Source organism: Mastigoproctus giganteus, chromosome 4 (assembly GCF_048544385.1).
Source record: "Mastigoproctus giganteus isolate SK-2022 chromosome 4, ASM4854438v1, whole genome shotgun sequence".
Taxonomy (NCBI): Eukaryota; Metazoa; Arthropoda; class Arachnida; order Uropygi; family Thelyphonidae; genus Mastigoproctus; species Mastigoproctus giganteus.
Window position 1 is genome coordinate 39640702 of NC_143578.1, and position 18980 is coordinate 39659681.

At 39.3% G+C, this 18980-nt stretch overlaps 1 protein-coding gene across 6 annotated transcripts in view; it reads left to right on the forward strand.

Moving 5' to 3' along the window:
• LOC150086640 (uncharacterized) overlaps positions 1-18980 on the forward strand; it is a 292377-nt gene that overhangs the window by 32438 nt on the left and 240959 nt on the right. For all 6 annotated transcript variants that reach the window (XM_090372657.1, XM_090372662.1, XM_090372661.1 and 3 more), the window contains one exon: positions 17802-17891. In XM_090372657.1, the coding sequence (XP_090228783.1) occupies positions 17802-17891 (90 nt within the window). The remainder of the gene's footprint in view (positions 1-17801; positions 17892-18980) is intronic.

Consider the following 18980-nt stretch of genomic DNA (forward strand, 5'->3'; position numbering starts at 1 on the left):
AAGCACTGGATTACATTGCAAAAACTACTGTTGTTGACATCTTGATTTGAAATCTTCATTTCAATTTATGTTGAAACCAAGATTTTTAAGAAAACTTTAAAAAAATCATATGCCAAACACATTAAAAAACTAATACACTGTTCATGATTCCCCCTTCTTCAATGCTTAATTGAAGGAAAAGAAAACCAAATGACCAGTAAGTATCATGAACAACAAATACATAACCAAAAGAAAAACGTGATTGTTATAGCAGTTTTACCCATCTGTACTATTACATTCCCCCAACCCCAATTGATGATTCTCCCTTCACATTCATGATTCCCTGTTCTCCAACGCTTAATTGAAGGAAAAGAAAACCAAATGACCAATAAGTATCATGAACAGCAAATACATAACCAAAAGAAAAACACGATTGTTACAGCAGTTTTACCCCTCTGTACTATTACATTCCCCCAACCTCAGTTCTGCCGTAATCCTTTTCAATAGTATTCAGCATGATTAGTGTGAAATCCTGTTGTTTTGGATTTGCAAAATAATTTTACAGATCATAAGGCACTCTTTTTATTCCTAGAAAATGTTGCCTAAAATTTCCCTATCTTAAGTTTGACATTGTACAAGGCATGTTAACCAGTTTTTATCAATCAATTTTTTTCTTTTGCCAGATAGTATATTGTTCTTGCTTCCCATGCTTGAGTGAGTTTTAATGAAATGTGTCTCTTTTATTCTTTAGAAGATTAATAAAACCCTACTTCCTTCTAGAAACCTTTCCTGGAAAAACTGCAGCAATTACCATAGGGTTCCCACCCTACCTTCACATATATGAGACACAGACTCTCACTTTGCTTATTTGCTTCTTTGAAAGTTCAGGCCATTAATTGCTTCATTCGATACTCACATTTTGTTTACTAAGGAATTATAATTTTTTCAAATATATTCAGTAAAATGTTTTTTTCCAAAGTTTACCTTCTAACACTTAGGCGCACGTTATGGTCAAGAAAATGTAGTATATAAAATTCTGTGTTACCCTTTGAATGTATTACCCTATGAATGAAGAGTACAAGTGATGTTAAAATGCCAATTCCTTCCCTAAGTTAGTATTAGTAGTGGCAAATGATGCAAGAAAGCAGGCTTATACGGCATCAACCAAAAAAAAATCCCACTTTGCTTATCCATTTCCTCTAATAGTTTGTCTAGTTCTTCTTTCAATTTATTTAAGCTATCCACTTCCACAACAACAGATGGAAGTTTGTTCTAACAATCAGCCACCCGCTGGCTAAAGGTAACCTTCTGTAAACATCTGTTCTGCAACCATCTTCCCTCAATTTGAATTTGTGTCCCCTCATGTGAATAATCTCAGCAAAAGGAAGAATCCCATCAAAATTGAGCTTTCTCAATCCATTCAAAACCTTAAACACCTCAAATCAGATCGCCTTGCAAGTGCCTAGTCTTCAGACACTGCAATTTTCAGAACTGAAGCCTTTCTTCGTAAGAGGACCCTTTTGTTCCCCTCACCAATCTCGTTGCTCTTCTGTACCAATTCCATCAGCACTATTATCCTTCTTAAAATGAAGCCTCCCAACTTGTATGCAGTACTGAAGATGCAGGCTAATCATTGATGATGTATTCACCTCCTTATCCCTGCTAGAAAAATTCTTGTATATCATTGACAAAACCCCATGAGTTGTCCTTCGTGGCAGCCTGTCTGCATTGCTCAGAGAACTTCATATCTGACTGCACAATTACCACCTGCGCCTCCGTAGCTGGGTGGGAAGGAGCAGCGGTGCGTTTTTTTTTTTTTATGAAAACCCCAAACACGAAAGGTATCAAAACCTATAGTACATAGTACCGTGCATGGGTTGAAGGAGAAGTATGGGGGAGGGGGATGCCGGAAACTTTGCTCTAGAGACTAAACATGGGTAGCACATGCTTCTTGATTGGGTTCGAGCCCGTTACCACCAAATACGGAGGATGCGGAAAGGTCAGGGAATGACCACTCCATATTCCTGGAGCAATATTGCCTTAGTTGCTAATGCTCCGAAAAACCAAATAACAACAAACAATTACCACCGGATCTTTTTCATTTTATACTACACTGAGTGTAGTAGAAACAGTTGGTACATTACTCTGGAGTTACTGTTACCCAAATGCAGTACTTTGCATTTGTTAATGTTAAACTTCAATTACCATTACTGTCATTAACCACCCTGCCAACCTTTGTATCATCTGCAAACTTGGACATTAAGCCTGATATGGCTTCATCGATATGATTAATAAATATAGAAAAGAATGGGCCCAATGCCGAACCATGGGAGACTCCACTAATACCATTAGTTCACAAAGAGCAATGTCCACTGATTACCACTCTGTCTTCTCCCACTCAACCATCCCTTTATTCATAGCAGCAACTTACCTTTAATACCACATTGCTCCAATAAAAGATACTGTTACACAGAAAAGACTGCACAGCAGTCTTTTATGTGTAATAGTATCAGAAGCTTTCCTGAAATCGAAGTATATGTTATCAAAATTAAATTATTTTTTGCATTCAGTTCGTTTATCACTACATCATAGTATCCAATAAAATTGATCAGACAAGATTTCCACTTCACAAACTCATGTTGTCTGAAATATAACTGCTCCTGTCTAGATGGTCCTGCATTACTTCTTTATCCAGTGACTCCATTATCTTCCTTGTAACAGGTATTAAGTTAACAGGTCTGTAATTGCTCATGTCACCCTTTGATCCTGTTTGTGAATCGGGAATACATTCACACGTTTCCAGTCCGTGGTGACTTCCTCTGAACCCAAAGGTGCTCTCATAATTATGGCTAACAGCTTGTTTACCTCCTTTGCTGCCTCCCTTAATATAACTGGATAAATCACATCCACTCCAGATGCCTTTTTTATATTTAACTTCAACAGTTTCTCTTCCACTTTCCTCTTAGTTATTACAAAATCATTTAGCTCCCTGTTACAGTTTGATAAACTTCTGGAAGCCACTTTCCTCAAATTCCTCATGTGTGAATGTAGATGCAAAATACTCGTTGTTTGTCAGCAACCTGAACATGATCATCAACAGTTGATCCATCAATAACAAATCAACCAATTTGATTCATCTACTTTCTTTTAGTGTTTACATAAGAAAAGAAGTCTGCTATTTTTCTTTGCATCCTCTGCCAAAGATTTTTCATCTGCTTGAGCTTGCCTAACCTCTTTTGTGATTCGATTACAGGCTAAGCTTCTATGTTGCCTGCAAATTTATATGCATCCCATGCATTTTTATTCTCTGCCACGAGACTCATCAGTTCATCTGACATCCATTTAGGTCTAAGCCTTGAACAGCATTTCTTAATTGGTATGAAAAGCTTAGTAGCTTTAATGATTATTTCCATGAATGCTTTCCATTTAGAAATTTTTGATGGTAACGTCATCAGTTCTCACTGTATAGAATTTAAAACTGTCTGAGATTAGACTATGCACATGGGGTGTGCAAATTCAAATTTTCACTGGACGTTTGCCTTTTGCCAGTGGTTGTTTGATTGTTGGAACAAACTTCTATTTGTTGTTGTGGAAGTTGATAGCTTAAATAAATTCAAAGAAGAACTAGACAGACTGTTGAAGGAAAATGGATAGGTGAAATGCCAAGTGTGTGTGTGTGTTTTTTTTTTTTTTTGAGGGGTGATGATATATAAGCTTGCTTTCTTGCATCATTTTCCACTACTAATGGTAATGCTAATTCCTTCCTTCTACTGTTAACGTAAGTAAAGAAGTCATTATGACCTTTTTTGAATTATTTTCTGGAGATTTTTCATAATGTGTATTAGCTAGCCTATGGTAAATATAAACTAGTCTGCAATCAAATTACAAGCGAGGTTATGTCTGCATTGTAGCCTTAGGTGTTCATGCACCAACAAAACCCAAACTTTAGGCTTCTGTATTGCCTGATAATTTATGTGTGTCCCACACATTTTTGTTCCCTGCCACGTCTCATTATTTCATCTGACATCCATTTCTCCTTACGCCTCATACAGTATTCTTAGTTGGTATGAAAAGCCTAGTGTCTTCTGTGATTACTTCTCTAAATGAATTTTCCATTTAGAATTTGTTGTTGGTAAATCATCAGTTGGTCCCACTGCATAGAATTTAAAAATTGTCAGAGACCACTGTAGTCACCCTTGTGAGAGAAAAAGCCTTTCCCTTTACTCTGAACAGTAGTTATATCTTTAAGTAAATCCTACCTCAGTGTATTGTGATTACTGCCACCAGTGAGTCTTTTACCTACAGATTTTTAATGCATGAAGAATTGCTACTAATAATCAGACCAAGTGTATTGCTTCTTCTTGTTGGCCCTGTAATATTCTTCTTTTGAAAATAGTCATTCAACAAATCCACAAGGATTTTGATGAATCTTGATGCTAAGAAAGCTCCAGGTCCTGATGGTATTTCTCCACTTGTTCCCAAAACCTGTGCTCTGGAACTTACTCCTATTCTTTGCCACCTTTTTTCACTTTCTTATTCCAAAGGTGTTTTTCCTTCTGCTTGGAAATTTGCTCATATCCAGCCAGTTCCTAAAAAAGGTGACAAATCCCTCCCATCCAATTATCTTCCCATTGCAATTACTTCTACTCTTTCTAAAGTAATGGAGAAATCAATTAAACGCCAATTCTTAAACTACCTAGAAACCTTCAGTCTGATCAACGATCGCCAGTATGGATTCTGTCAGTGTCGATCCACTGGTGATATTCTGGCTTATGTTACCCATTTATGGACTAATTCAATGGAAAGGTTTGGTGAAACACAAATAGCTGCTCTTGACATCTCAAAGGCTTTTGATCGTGTTTGGCATAAATGTCTTCTAAACAAGCTTCCATCTTATGGTTTGCCAACAGTTTTTAGTAATTGGTTATCCAGTTTTCTCTCTGATCGCTCACTGAGGGTGATGGTAGATGGCTCTCTGTCTTTTAACTTCTCCACTAATGCCGGTGTCCCCCAAGGTTCAGTTCCTTCCCCCACTCTTTTCCTCTTGTATGTTAATGACCTTCTTCCATTGACTGGAAATCTTATCCATAGTTTTGCCGATGATAGCACATTGCATTCAACTTTCCATTTTGAGAAACGCTGTCCTGCTCAATCAGCTTCAACTTCTCGAAAATCTGCTACCAATTCCTTAAATGCCGATCTTCAGGTAATTCTCCAGTGGGGCAAAGACAGCTTAGTTGATTCCAACCCTTCTAAAACTCAGTCTTGTATTATATCTCGCAAAAAGGATTCTTCTGCTCCTAGGCTTATCTTTAGTGAGACTCCGATTTCTAGGCAAAATGATATATCCCTTTTGGGGATTACCTTGCCTTCTAATCTCTCTTGGCACAAGCACAAGCACATTACAAATATTGCTTCCTCTGCATCTAAAAAACTTGGTTTTCTCTTTCGCTCTCAGCATTACTTTTCTTCCAAACAGCTGCTCACTCTGTATAAATCGCAAATCCCCCCTACCATGGAATATTGTTCCCAAATCTGGGGTGGTGCCCCCAAAACCTCTCTCAGGCTTCTTGATTCCATTCAGAAGAGGACAGTTAGGCTAATTAATGATTCATCTCTAACAGAGTCTTTCCACTCGCTTTCTCATAGACGTACTGTTTCTGCTGCATGCCCCTTCTACAGATACTTCCATGGGCACTGTTCTTCTGAATTGGCTTCTATAATTCCCGCTCTCTCTTTCAAAACAGTCCGAACACGTGCCGCCACCAGCTAACATCCATTTACTGTCCAACTTCAAACCCACAGAACCAACTTTTCATCTTCCTCATTTATTCATTCAACTGCCGTTTTCTGGAACAACCTTCCTTCATACGTATTTCCTGAAAATTACAATCTACAGAAGTTCAAGTTCAATGTCAACAAATATCTTCTTTCGTCTTCTCAACCTCCAACCCAAGCACGGTACTAAGTACTATAGGTTCTAATACCTCTCGTGTTTGGTATTTTTTTTTTACACCTCTCGTGTAAAAAAAAAAAAAAAAAAAAGACAAAAGTCTTGCTAATGTGAGCATGACCAACCCACAATTTCCATTCAATATCTGGAAATTTAAAATCCCCTGTAATAAACATTCTAATTTACTGGCCTACTCTGTTTCTCTGTATAATTGTTTATTATTCTCATCACAGTCATTAGGCCTATCACACTCCTCTCATTTTTGTTTTCCTAGTGATTATGTTACGCTAGACTGACTCAGCATTGCACTTGTCATCCATGCCAAATGGATGCAGTGCCTTAGATTTAATGTTTCTTAACTAAGAGCGTAATTCCTCCATCTCTTCTGTCTTGTCTGTCCTTGCTGTATGCATTGTACTTTCCATGTTCAAATTCTGCATCCCTTATATGCAAGTGTCACCGCATTTCCAATTTAGTGTGGTTAAGGCACTAATGGATAGAGCAGGGTTGCACTGTGCCACCTCTGGGGATAGAGAATTTGAAATTAGACGAGTCACAGCAGACCTTAAGAAATGCGGCTACCCCTGGAGGATCTTGGACAGATATAGTAGAGAGGTTATGTCCAACCGTAGGGAACCATTTGTACCCGTGGCCACTGCATACATTCCTTACTATCTGGGCCTTACTGAACGTCTAACTAGAATATTACGCGGCTATAAGACACGCTGTGTGCAGCTTCCAGGACAGAGGTTGCACACAGTCGTGTCTCAGGTAAAAGATTCAATAACAAAGGATCTTAGCAGCGGAGTCGTATATATGATAAAATGCCCGGATTGTGAGGAATGTTATGTAGGTGAGACAAGGCGGCAGTTCAAGGATCGTATGGGGGAGCACCTAAATGCTATAAAAGTCGTGGCTTATGGTAAGTCTGCTGTGGCCGAGCATTTTTGGGAGAAGCAGCATCGGATCTCCCCAGAGGATGCGGTTATTGTTGACCGGGCGCATGGGTTCTGGGACCATAAATGGCTCGAGAGCTTGTGAATCTGCTCATCCGATAACAATACTATTAATAGGGACAGAGGCATGCGTATGCATCCCCTCTTTGAAACTCTTGTCTTGAGTATGGATGAGCGGTTCCGTTTGACACGCTCCCGAGCTATTTCCACTTCCGGTTCAGACCATGCGCTGGTTGAACCACGTGTGGAAGCACAGTGAGCCTGCTATTTAAGGAGGTGTTGCAAGAAGCTTTGATACTGTTGAGGAAGGAAGCCGACACTTCCGAAAGCTATAGGTTTTATCGCTTTTAATTACGTGTATGTTTTATAGTATTTTATTGTAACGATGTTTTAATTCATATTATTTTATCGTAGATTATGTCAGTTTTATTTTATTGTAAATAGAGTTATCACATTTTATTATTTTATGGTAGATCAATTCAGTTTTATTTATTTCATTGTAAATATAATTTTCACATTTTATTTTAATTTTGTATCAACATTTTGTTTACAGTAATAATCGAACTTAATGGTTGGTGTATGAGTTGCCTATTTCGTTGACATTTGATGACTTAATGAGTACTTAAAATTCACCAAATTTATTTACTATGCTCCTGGCATTAGTGAACTTGCAATTATACTTACACCTGTTCCTATTTTTAGTTCCTCTGTATTTACTTGTTCCTTGATGATCCATAGCAGGGATTGAAATCCTCAGCACCTTGCTTTTCAGTATGTTCCAACAGAAGCAGTGCAAGAATCACTTTTACCTCTGCCTGCTGCTGTAGTTAATTTGTTAGCTTGTGTTCCCCTTCCCAAGCTAGCAGTTTTCTAACCCAACTAATGCTGCCTTGATAGCATCAGCAAATATTTTTGCACCCCCTTCTGTTTAAGTGTATCACATCCCTGCAAAAGCAGTCTCTCCTGTTAACAATCTCAGGCGATGCTGGGAAAAATTCTATCCCATAAGCCTTGCATGTCCTCTCCAGGGCTGAATTGATTTACAAAGTTCTCATCATGTACTCCCTCCAATTGGGAAGAATTGGGCATTTTCAAATTTAATCCTAACTTGCAACTTTTTTCCCTAAAATTGCTCTGTATTTGTTAAGTAAGTCCTCAGATCTTATTAGTTTCATCAGTTTGTGGTTTTGTTACCTCAAAAAGTTTTTTGATTTTTTTTTTAGTTTTGCCTGTTCCTAATTATGTCTCTCTCTTCGTAGGGATTTTAGGAATTTGAAACTGTTTGTAACCTTCACAATTCTGTCTAGCACCATGTTGGTTTTTTTTTTTTTTTTTTACTTTTCTTATAATCACCTAGAATTTTTAAAATGGCTGTCGATGTGTGTGAAAGAAAACAAAAATTTTATAATTAGAAAAATGCAATAGTAGGCTTTAGAAACAATAAACATTTTTTCATTAGTAAAATGAAAAATACAATGTGATTTAGAACCATAAATATGAATTATTGTCTGGAAAGAAAATTATTGGTTCTTTGTCCTTTCACAAAATCTTTTCACATCACTCATTTCATATTCATGTTCTCTCCTTTCATTTCTGTATACTTCATACATAATCTTGATATTGTTCACTATTTTATTTGTTTGAAATATTAGTGTTACAATTTTATACGACGTTATTTTCTGTGCATTACTATTGGGATTCAGTAGTAATGCACTGAAAATAACATCATATAAAACCTTGGATTATTCTCCAAATGCAACTTACATTTGGAGAATAATTATGAATTTTATGTATTTTTAGCATATGCTGTAAACTACATAGTGTAACCACTTCAAAATTTGATATAATCTAGACAGATGCTATCTCACTTGTAGTAACTGCATCATCACAAGATAAGTTTATTCAGTAGCCTTTCCTAATGAATAATCATTAAATAATTAAAAATACAAAAAATTATCAGCAGTTACATAATTAAACTCCTTACTAAAAATTTAGATAAAAAGAACAAGCAAAAGCTTGTTCATTTAAGACAAAAGTCTAATATTTGGTATTGGTCTCTCAGTGGGTTATCACAACAAGGTGCCTCAGCATTCCATTAAGAATAGGGATTTTAGTGCCAACACCCATTTCAATGCATATAAACACCTAATTGATGGGAGTGCAGATATGCATCAGTGCAAAACCTGACAACCTAGTTTTGATTTAGTTAACATTTATGAGAAATTCTTTAACATATGTGAGTGCAAACAGCGATAAGCTAGAGCTAAGTCAAATATTGACACTTTTGTCTCAATTGTGAACAAGCTTTTTCTTGTTTTACCTATCTAAATTAGGGGTCAGCAAACTATGGCCCGCGGGCCAAATCCGACCCACCCCCTCTTTTTAATCTGCCCTGCCGGGTTAATATTGTTTTTTACATGAAAAATTTTTTAAATAAATCAAATTACACGCTGCAATAGCCGATAGTCGAGTTGAGAATAATGACCGCACGTGGCGCTACTGGCGTCACATATTCGCATTCTGTCGTCTACCGTAGAACAAGTGTTGCCAGAATTTCTCTCAGTTTTGCTTTAGCAGCGCACGTGGTATTGTCTATCATGGCGCTATGCGATCTTTTTTTTCCCTTTTATTTATTACCCACCATTTCCATGTCACCCTCAAGATCAAATATGAAGAGAAAAGTGGACTTCAAATGGCGTGCTTTTAAAGCTGAATGAGTGTGAATTATTTTGTCATAGAAATAAATGACAAAGTATCGTCTTTATTATGTAATGACACAATAGCTGTGCGAAAAGAGTACAATATATGTTGTCATTACCAAACTAACCACGCGGCACAATATTCAAAACTTACAGAAAATCAACGGAAGCTAAAATTAGAAAGTTTAAAACGTAATGCATCATCACAATGCAATTTATTCGTTAAAATAAAAAATGATAATGAAGCAGTAACTAAAGTAAGCTTACGAATAGCTCATTTATTAGCCAAGAAAGGGAAACCATTTACTGATGGTGAATTAATTAAATAATATTTGCTTGTGGCAGCCGAAGAAATGTGTCCAGAGAAAATGGATTTGTTTCAATCTGTCAGTTTTTCAGCGAGAACAACCGTTAGAAGAGTTGAGGACATCGGGAGAGCCACATCAAGAGTCGATTAAAAGACGAGGCAAAAAATTTCAAGTGGTTTCCGTTGGCTCTTCATGAGTCTACAGACATTACTGATACTGCCCAATTGTTGCTGTTTATTCGAGGAGTCAGTACTGAGTTTGAGGTTACTGAAGAATTAGCTTCTATGAATAGTCTGCATGGAACAACTACAGGTGAAGATATCTTCAAGGAAGTCGAGAAAACGCTAACACAGTACAATTTGCAATGGAATCAGTTAAAACGTGTCACAACTGATGGTGGTAAAAAAAAAAAAAAAGTGTGGAATGGGGAAAGGATTAGTTGGACAAATTTTTAAGGCTTGTGAAGAAGCTAAATGTTCAAAACCTCTGGTAATTCATTGTATTATTCACCAGCAGGCCCCTCGACGTGGGCACCTGTACGTGATGAGGGGACCTCCCAGTGACGCTGCTGGACTTCCAGACTAGCATCACTGAGATCCAACGCCCACAGCCCAGGTTCCAGGCTTACATCAATGGAATCCGGCGTGTTTGCCGTGCGCTGCGACCCGTGGAAATTCGGAAAGGGGGATCCTGGTGGTTGAGGGGCCCAGCTTCAATACACCACTTTGGCCCCTGCTTCGACAAGACGGGTGGTCCTGGAAGGCCCGGCTAGGATCAATCGGCTAGTAGGCTCGCCTGCGAGGGTCAACCATGTCAATGCCACGCCCCTACCCTCATGGTCCGAGGGACAGGATTCAGGCTGGCGGCGGTGCGGGTATAGTGTCTGGGTAGCCCTGGCGTTCCACTCCCGAGCGCATTTATTGCATGCCGGGTAGTGGGCGTCCCTTTGGGCTCCGTGGTGGGTGGGGAGCCCGGGCACTGAACAATTTAAAAAACTATATGAATCCTGAGAAACTTACTCCTTCAGGGGCCCCAACCCGGTCCCTATCTGAAAATTTAGACACAGATACAGATAGCATTATTGCTAAAAAGAGGCAGCGAACGGAATTACCATCAGGGCCTGTTCCAAGGTTCCTAATTATACACTCCACCGGAGAAAAACCAATTGGTAAAATGTCACCCTTCTTCATACAGAAAGGGTTAGATGGGTTAGCAGGGTCACCCAAATTGGTTAAGAGGCTCCATTCTGGAGACCTCTTAATTGAAACCAAAACTGACAGGCAGTCTGAGCAGCTACTCCGTGCAACATCAATCGGAGGAATACCCATAACAGTGTCACCACACAGAACACTCAATTCATCGAGAGGTGTCATTTCGGAATGGGACCTTCTCGATGTAACCGAGGAGGAAATCTGCTTAGAATTGAAACCACAAGGAGTTACTGCCGTTAAGAGAATTACTGCGCGAAGGGATGGAAAAATTGTTAAAACCAGGAGCGTTATCCTGACTTTTAACTCTCCTAAACCTCCTGACGAGATTAAAGCTGGATACATCAACTGTTCAGTGCGTCCATACGTTCCTAACCCTTTACGGTGTTTTAAATGCCAGAAGTATGGACATTCTCAAATGGCCTGCCGTGGAGTCCTTGCATGTGCTCGATGCGGTGCAAAGGACCACGAAACAACAGCATGTTCAGCCGCAAAACCCACCTGTATTAACTGTGAAGGCGAACACCCGGCCTACTCACGAGCATGCCAGAGGTGGAAAGAAGAAAAAGAAATTCAACGGCTCAAGGCAGAGCTAAATATATCATACCAGGAGGCAAGGAAATCGGTCAAACCCCTGAATATCAACAAACCTACCTACGCCCAGAAGGTAGCAGGGAGATGTTCCGTCGGAATTCAGACGGACATGACCATTATTCCAAAGGAGTCTTTCACTCCCATCGCGCGTTATCTCCTAAGTTCGCAGAAACCTGCACAGAAGGACCAATCAGCTGCCACTCCTATATCGGTACCTCCTAATGCTCCACAAGTAACAAAGGTACTTATGAAAGAAAAGAATAAGAAAGGGGAAGTCCCCCCCTAGTACCCAAGTAAAGATGGATGTTGAGCAGAAGGAGGTACCCGAAGATTCAGTCTTGGAACTCTTTGCGGAGGAGGAAATGGACACGGGACAGCGTCCATTCTTCCCCAAAAAAGATAAACCCAAGACTGATAAAAGTAACCCCTCAGCACCTCGGAAGCCGCCTGATGGACCCACCAAGCCAAAATAATGGCTAAATTCCTACAATGGAATTGCCGTGGATTCCGGCAAAATGCAGAAGACATCAAGGCACTCCTGCAAAAGCACAAACCATCTTGCTTTTGCATACAGGAGACTTACCTAAGGGCAAATGATGACCCCAGGATGCACAACGTTACTGTCATTCGCAAGGATAGAACTGGGGATGGCCCCGCTCATGGAGGAGTCGCAATCCTTGTGGGCAACCATACCCCTTTTCAGCATCTGCAACTTACCACCAGCATAGAGGCAGTAGCAATTCGAATAACAGTGGGGTTTTTACTAACCGTTTGCTCTATATATTTGCCACCTGGTACTGACATCTGCCAGAAAGACCTTGATGATCTCGTAATGCAGTTGCCACCCCCTTTCTTACTTCTTGGGGACTTTAATGGACATAACACCCTGTGGGGTAGTGCTAGCATTAATAGAAGGGGACGAGTCATAGAGCGTATGCTCATTGATAATGACCTCTGCCTTCTTAATGTGGGAACAAACACCTTTTTCCACATGCCTACCCGTACGTTTTCTGCCATTTATCTCTCTATCAGCTCGCCTTCTCTTCTCTCTTCACTTACCTGGGAGGTAGAAGGGAACCTGTATGGAAGTGATCACTTCCCCGTGATAACCACCTTAATTACTGGGAGACCTTGTCTTCCTGTCAGGTTACCGCGGTGGAAGTTTGATCAAGCTGACTGGAGTGCCTTTCAACACCTGGCAAAATTTGACAACTCTACAGTCAGTCAGGAGCCTATCAATGATGCAGTTACGTACATAACAGAAAATATTGTCCATGCAGCTGCAACTACAATTCCAAAAACATCCACCCGGTTTCCTCCATTTCCAAAGCCATGGTGGAATCCAGAATGCACAGCAGCTAAAAAGGCTCAAAACAAGGCTTGGGGAATATTTCGAAGATATCCTACCACAGTCAATCTATTAGCCTTTAAACGTGCCCGAGCCAAAGCACGCTATATCCGCCGTCAGAGTCAAAGGGAATCGTGGATCCGTTTCACATCATCCATTACCCAGACGACCAGTACTAAGGTGGTCTGGGAAAAAATCCGGAAAATGAAGGGAAAATACACAGCACACCCCTCATCGGTCCTTGAATATAATGGATGTACTATTGCAGACTCTACTGCAATAGCCAATGCTCTTGGGGAAACTTTTTCTAACATCTCTGCAACATCATCTTACTCCCCAGAGTTTCTGGTCTTAAAGCACAACATTGAAAAACAGGCCCTTAAATTCACATCGAAGGGTTCCCACCCATACAATGGGCCGTTTAATATCAATGAGCTGAAAACAGCACTTGCCCGTACAAAGGCTACAGCTGCTGGACCAGACAACATCCATTATGAAATGATCAACCATCTTTCACCAGAATCCATGGACCATGTGCTTTTCCTGTACAACAGAATCTTCCTTGAAGAGCATTTTCCGGATACCTGGCGCAAGGCAACTATTCTTGCTTTTGCTAAGCCAGGAAAGGATCCTACATGTCCAAAAAACTATCGTCCCATTGCTCTGACCAGCTGTCTGTGCAAAATATTGGAGAGAATGGTCAATGCCCGTCTCTTATGGTATTTAGAATCGAACGACCTTCTCTCCCGCTTTCAGTGCGGCTTCCAAAGAAACAGGTCCACACTGGACCACTTAATTAGACTGGAAACATCTATCCGAGATGCTTTCCTAAAAAGAGAACATTTGGTGTCCATCTTCTTTGACATGGAAAAAGCGTACGACACAACTTGGAGATTTGGTATTTTAAAAGACCTTTACAACCTTGGTCTAAGAGGCCACCTTCCAATTTTTATTAAAAATTTTTTATCCTGCCGTTATTTCCAAGTTCGTGTAGGATCCTCCCTTTCGCGGCCCTTTTGCCAAGAGGAGGGGGTACCACAAGGATCTGTCTTAAGTGTCACGCTTTTTGCCATTAAAATAAATTCTATTTCTGAACAACTTCCTCCAACTATAAACAGTGCACTCTACGTCGATGACTTCAGCATATTCTCTCAATCATGCAATATGAGGGTTATTGAGCGACAACTACAACAAGCTATTGACCGTCTTAACTCCTGGGCCACGGCCAGTGGTTTCAGGTTCTCACCGGAGAAGGCCGTTTGCGTACATTTTTGTCGCAAACGTAACCTCCACCCTGAGCCTGAATTACGACTTGGACAAAGCACCATTCCAATTGTATCAGAGGCGAAATTCCTGGGACTCATTTTTGACAAAAAGCTGACATTTGTCCAACACATTCGTCAGCTTCGCACAAAGTGCACGAGAGGGCTTAACATCCTCCGCTCTCTCTCTTCTACCTCTTGGGGTGCAGACCGGTGCACTCTTCTACGTCTGTACCGTGCACTTGTACGCTCAAAATTAGATTATGGGTCTCAGGTATATGCATCTGCCAGAAATAGCGCTGTTCGTTGGCTTGACCCCATCCATCATCAAGCCATTCGTATTGCTACTGGCGCATTCAGAACATCACCTGTCCAAAGTCTGTATGTCGAAGCAAACGAACCATCCTTGTCGCTTCGACGAATGCAGTTATCTCTACAATATGCCTTCAAGCTGAAGTCCCTACCAGACCATCTCACGTGGACATCCGTTTTCGAGCCATGATGGGAAAATCTCTACAACACACGACGGACCGCCAATCGCCCATTCGGCATTCGTGTTCAAGAGCTACTCAATGAGCTTAACATCTCGGTAGACAAGGTCGCTCGATCACCAAAGGAGCACCTTCCACCCTGGCATGCACAAACACCAGCATGTGACTTCTCGCTCAAGATTGCGACGAAGTCGAATACTCCAATTTCTGTCTACCTTCAGTTCTATTCACAACACCGTGCAGAACACTCTGACTTCTTGCCAGTTTACACAGACGGCTCGAAGTCAGAATTGTATGTGGGATCTGCTGCTGTCTTTCCAAATAATACCATATCAGAGCAGATACCCGTTGACTGCAGCATTTACACTGCAGAGCTGCATGCCATAGAGTTAGCTCTAGATCACATAAGAAAACATCGTTGCCAACGGTGTATTATATATGCCGATTCAATGAGTGCACTACAGGCTTTATCAGCGATATCACACACTAATCATCCAACCCTGTCCCGAATCCAGCAGATAATATACAGCCTCTATGTAAGTGGATTCGATATCCGCTTCTGCTGGATCCCCAGTCATATCGGGATTAAAGGAAATGATTTGGCTGACACTGCAGCCAAATCGGCAGCCCTGACGGACAATCTTGACCTGTTAGTCCCCTATACAGACTACAGGCAAGTGATCCGTAGTAACCTACAATCTCGGTGGCAAGATTCGTGGCAACGACTGATCACTACAAACAAACTCTGTCGAATTAAGCCTGTGATCCATCCTTGGCGGTCCAGCTTACGCAGGGATCGCAAAGAGGAAGTTGTTCTTGCTCGGCTCCGCATAGGACACTGTCATGTTACACACTCCTTTTTGCTGAGGGCTGATGACCCTCCTATGTGCGAGCAGTGCGACACCATTTTATCGGTTAAACATATTTTATGTGACTGTACCAATTTTAGAAATGCTCGTTTTACTGCTTTTAACCATCTGACTGAGCCGTATACACTCAGTCAGATTTTATCCGACAATGACCTGCTATTTTTAGTTTCCTAAAAACAGTAAACCTTTTTACTCATATTTAAAAAAAAAAAAAAAAAATCTTATTCTAAGATTTACTAGTTACTTGTTTACTGATCTTTTACAGTTTATACTTGTTTTTATACCCTGACTTAGTGACCTAATTCATTAGGTCACTAAGTCACTAAGTCATTAGGTCACTGAAAGTTTTATCTTTTTATGACAAGGTTTTGGCGCATTATAGCCTTAGTTGCTGATGCGCCAATAAAACTCAATCAATCAATCAATCAATCAATCACCAGCAGGCTCTTTGTGGGAAACACCTCAATCAGTCGTGTTATTAAACCAGTTGTTTCAGCGGTTAACTTTATTCGCTCTCGTTCATTTAACCATCGTCAGTTTCGTGATTTTTTATTAGAGATTGAAACCGAATATCCTGATTTGCCCTACCATACAGCAGTTCGATGGCTCAGCATGGAAAAGTTTTATTGAGATTTTTTGAACTCAGAGAAGCAATAGAAATTTTTCTAAATGAGAAAAACTGCCCACAACCACTATTATCTAACAATGAATGGCTATGGAAATTAGCATTTGCTACAGACATCATGGGATAGCTTAACGAATTTAATTTAAAATTACAGGGGAAAACAGTGCTCATATGTGAAACATATTCTATTGTAAAGTCATATCGTCAAAAATTTGCATTGTTTGAAACACAAATCACATTAACCAAGTTTGACCATTTTCCATGCTGTAAAAAATTTCAAATATTAGAGAAATCCCCATTCCCAAAAAAATTCGTGACGGATATATTTTCTGAACTTAAACTACAGTTACAACAGCGTTTTTCGAAATTTGATGCAAGTGCAAAAGACATTTCCATTTTTCAAAATCCATTTGGCTGTACAATTGAGGAGCTTCCATCAGACCTTCGATTGGAAGTGATTGATCTGCAAAATGATGATATGCTAAAGGTTTGGTTTAAAGAAATGGATCTAACCCAATTCTATAAATATCTTTCGGAAGATAAATACGGTTAATTAAAATCATATGCACGGGGATTTATATCTGTATTTGGGAGTACTTACCAATGTGAAAAGACATTTTCGAAAATGAAATATGTAAAATCGTAATATAGATCATTATTAACGGATGACCATTTGCAAACAACTTTAATGATAGGAAGTACTAACTTCCTGAGTCTACAGACATTATGATGAAATATCCAGTATGATGAAATATTATCTCAGAAAAAACAATTACATTCATCGCATTAGTACAAAATTTAACCAGTTCTATAATACGTTTATTAATAAATGGAAATATTTTATTCATTTTTTTGTAAGTGTATATATAAATATTATATAAAATATCACTTCCTGATAAAAAGATTTTTAACCTGTTTTTTTTTTTTTTTTTGCTCTTTGAGTAGAATTACCCATGTAAATATCTTCAAGCTTGCCACTTGGCCCGCCGAGCCTAAAAATTTTACGATCTGGCCCTTTCCAAAAAAAGTTTCCTGACCCCTGATCTAAATCATGGGTCACCAATTAATTTTTGTTACAGTTTGTATTAGAAAATTTATGTCATCACAGTCCAGATCCTGACATAACACTAAAGAAATGTCTAGTATTATGATAACATAATCTTTACTAAATTTTATTACAGAACACAAAGAAAGATACATTCGATATGAGGTGCAGTTGATTTTTTAAATGTCATCCATCCAATTGAGGAAACTTACAAAAATGAAAAATTAAAATAATTACTTTGTGTAAAAATTGACTTAGGTTCAGGTTGCTGTGATCGGTGAAAAATCGTTTCATTATCAGTCCAGAAAAGCAGACTGTGGTCCACCACTTGGTGACCTCTGGTCTAAAAGTTTAGTAACAAGTGTTGGCAAATGCAGTTCATTTTTTATACAGTCAGTTTAGAAATAGACATGAGACTTATGTCCTGATAAAAGATTAACTCTAAATGCTCATGCTCTTTGCAGGCAAATCCTGTTGGAAAGGCTGTGGTTAGTGCCATAGAAGCAGCAGCATTTCTTAAACGGTCAGGATTACCAGACTCAGTTCTTAGTAAGGTAAGTATGTTTTTTCTGTTATACAGCCACTCCTCGACTTACGTAAGGGTTGTGTTCTGCGGAACTCTACGTAAGTCGGAATTTCCCTAAATGCTTATGCAGCACTCGCAGCTATGCTTGCTGAATTTGACTGAAGCAAAAAAGAAATGTTTGACGAACATGTAAATAGAATTATTTATTCAATTTTTTTATCTCATGAGCAGGAAAAATTACAAAAGTGTACAAAATTACAAAAAGAGAGAGGAGACAGGCAAAACTTCAACAAAATTTTACCTTTTGAGCATCATTGCGAGAATTAACTCTCCAGCTGATAAGCACACTGCTGCAGAAGTTGAGGGCTGTGGAGATTTAGAAGGGGTTTTTTTCAGCACATCACAAAATTTCTCTGCAGCTGCAGAATAGGCACTGATGACTTCACCGCATACTTTAATGTTTTGGAAACAAGTGTGATGCTTGAACCTATTAAACCACCTGTTGCTTGCCACGAATTTGGCTTGGTGTTCACTGTACTTATCCTTAAGTATCTTCATAAATACTTCTTGCTTTTGCTTGAATTGGACTCGGGGGCACTTGCTTTTGAATCTGATTTTCCATCTATATTATTAATAGCTTTTCCATCTTCGATATAGCACCTGAACGCTGTTTTTTGATCACTGTTTGATCTTAAATGCATTGATTCTTTAACATGTTCTTTTATACGCACACTGTCCCTTGAAATAGTATTCACTGTTGAAGCAGTGAAACCTAATTCCGTGCAATAGATGACAAATTTTGTTCTGCTTCGTACTTCTTGATCATTTCCACCTTTATTTCTAAATCAGTTTTGTATCCTAGCACTGCCACCATTTACACTTTCTGTTGGTCGCTTTCCCTTCATCATTGTAATAAGTAAATAGGAATGGAGAGAAGATTCTGAAAATTTATTTGTTTTATACATGATTGAAGATTTCAGTGAAAGGGGTTCATTTCACCATAATACCGTAATGTAAAAACACACACAATTCCAGTTATCGATATTATCACAAATGCAGTAAGATCGAGTTTACTACCCATTTATAATAGATTGCACTAATAGAAAAGTCCAATAAA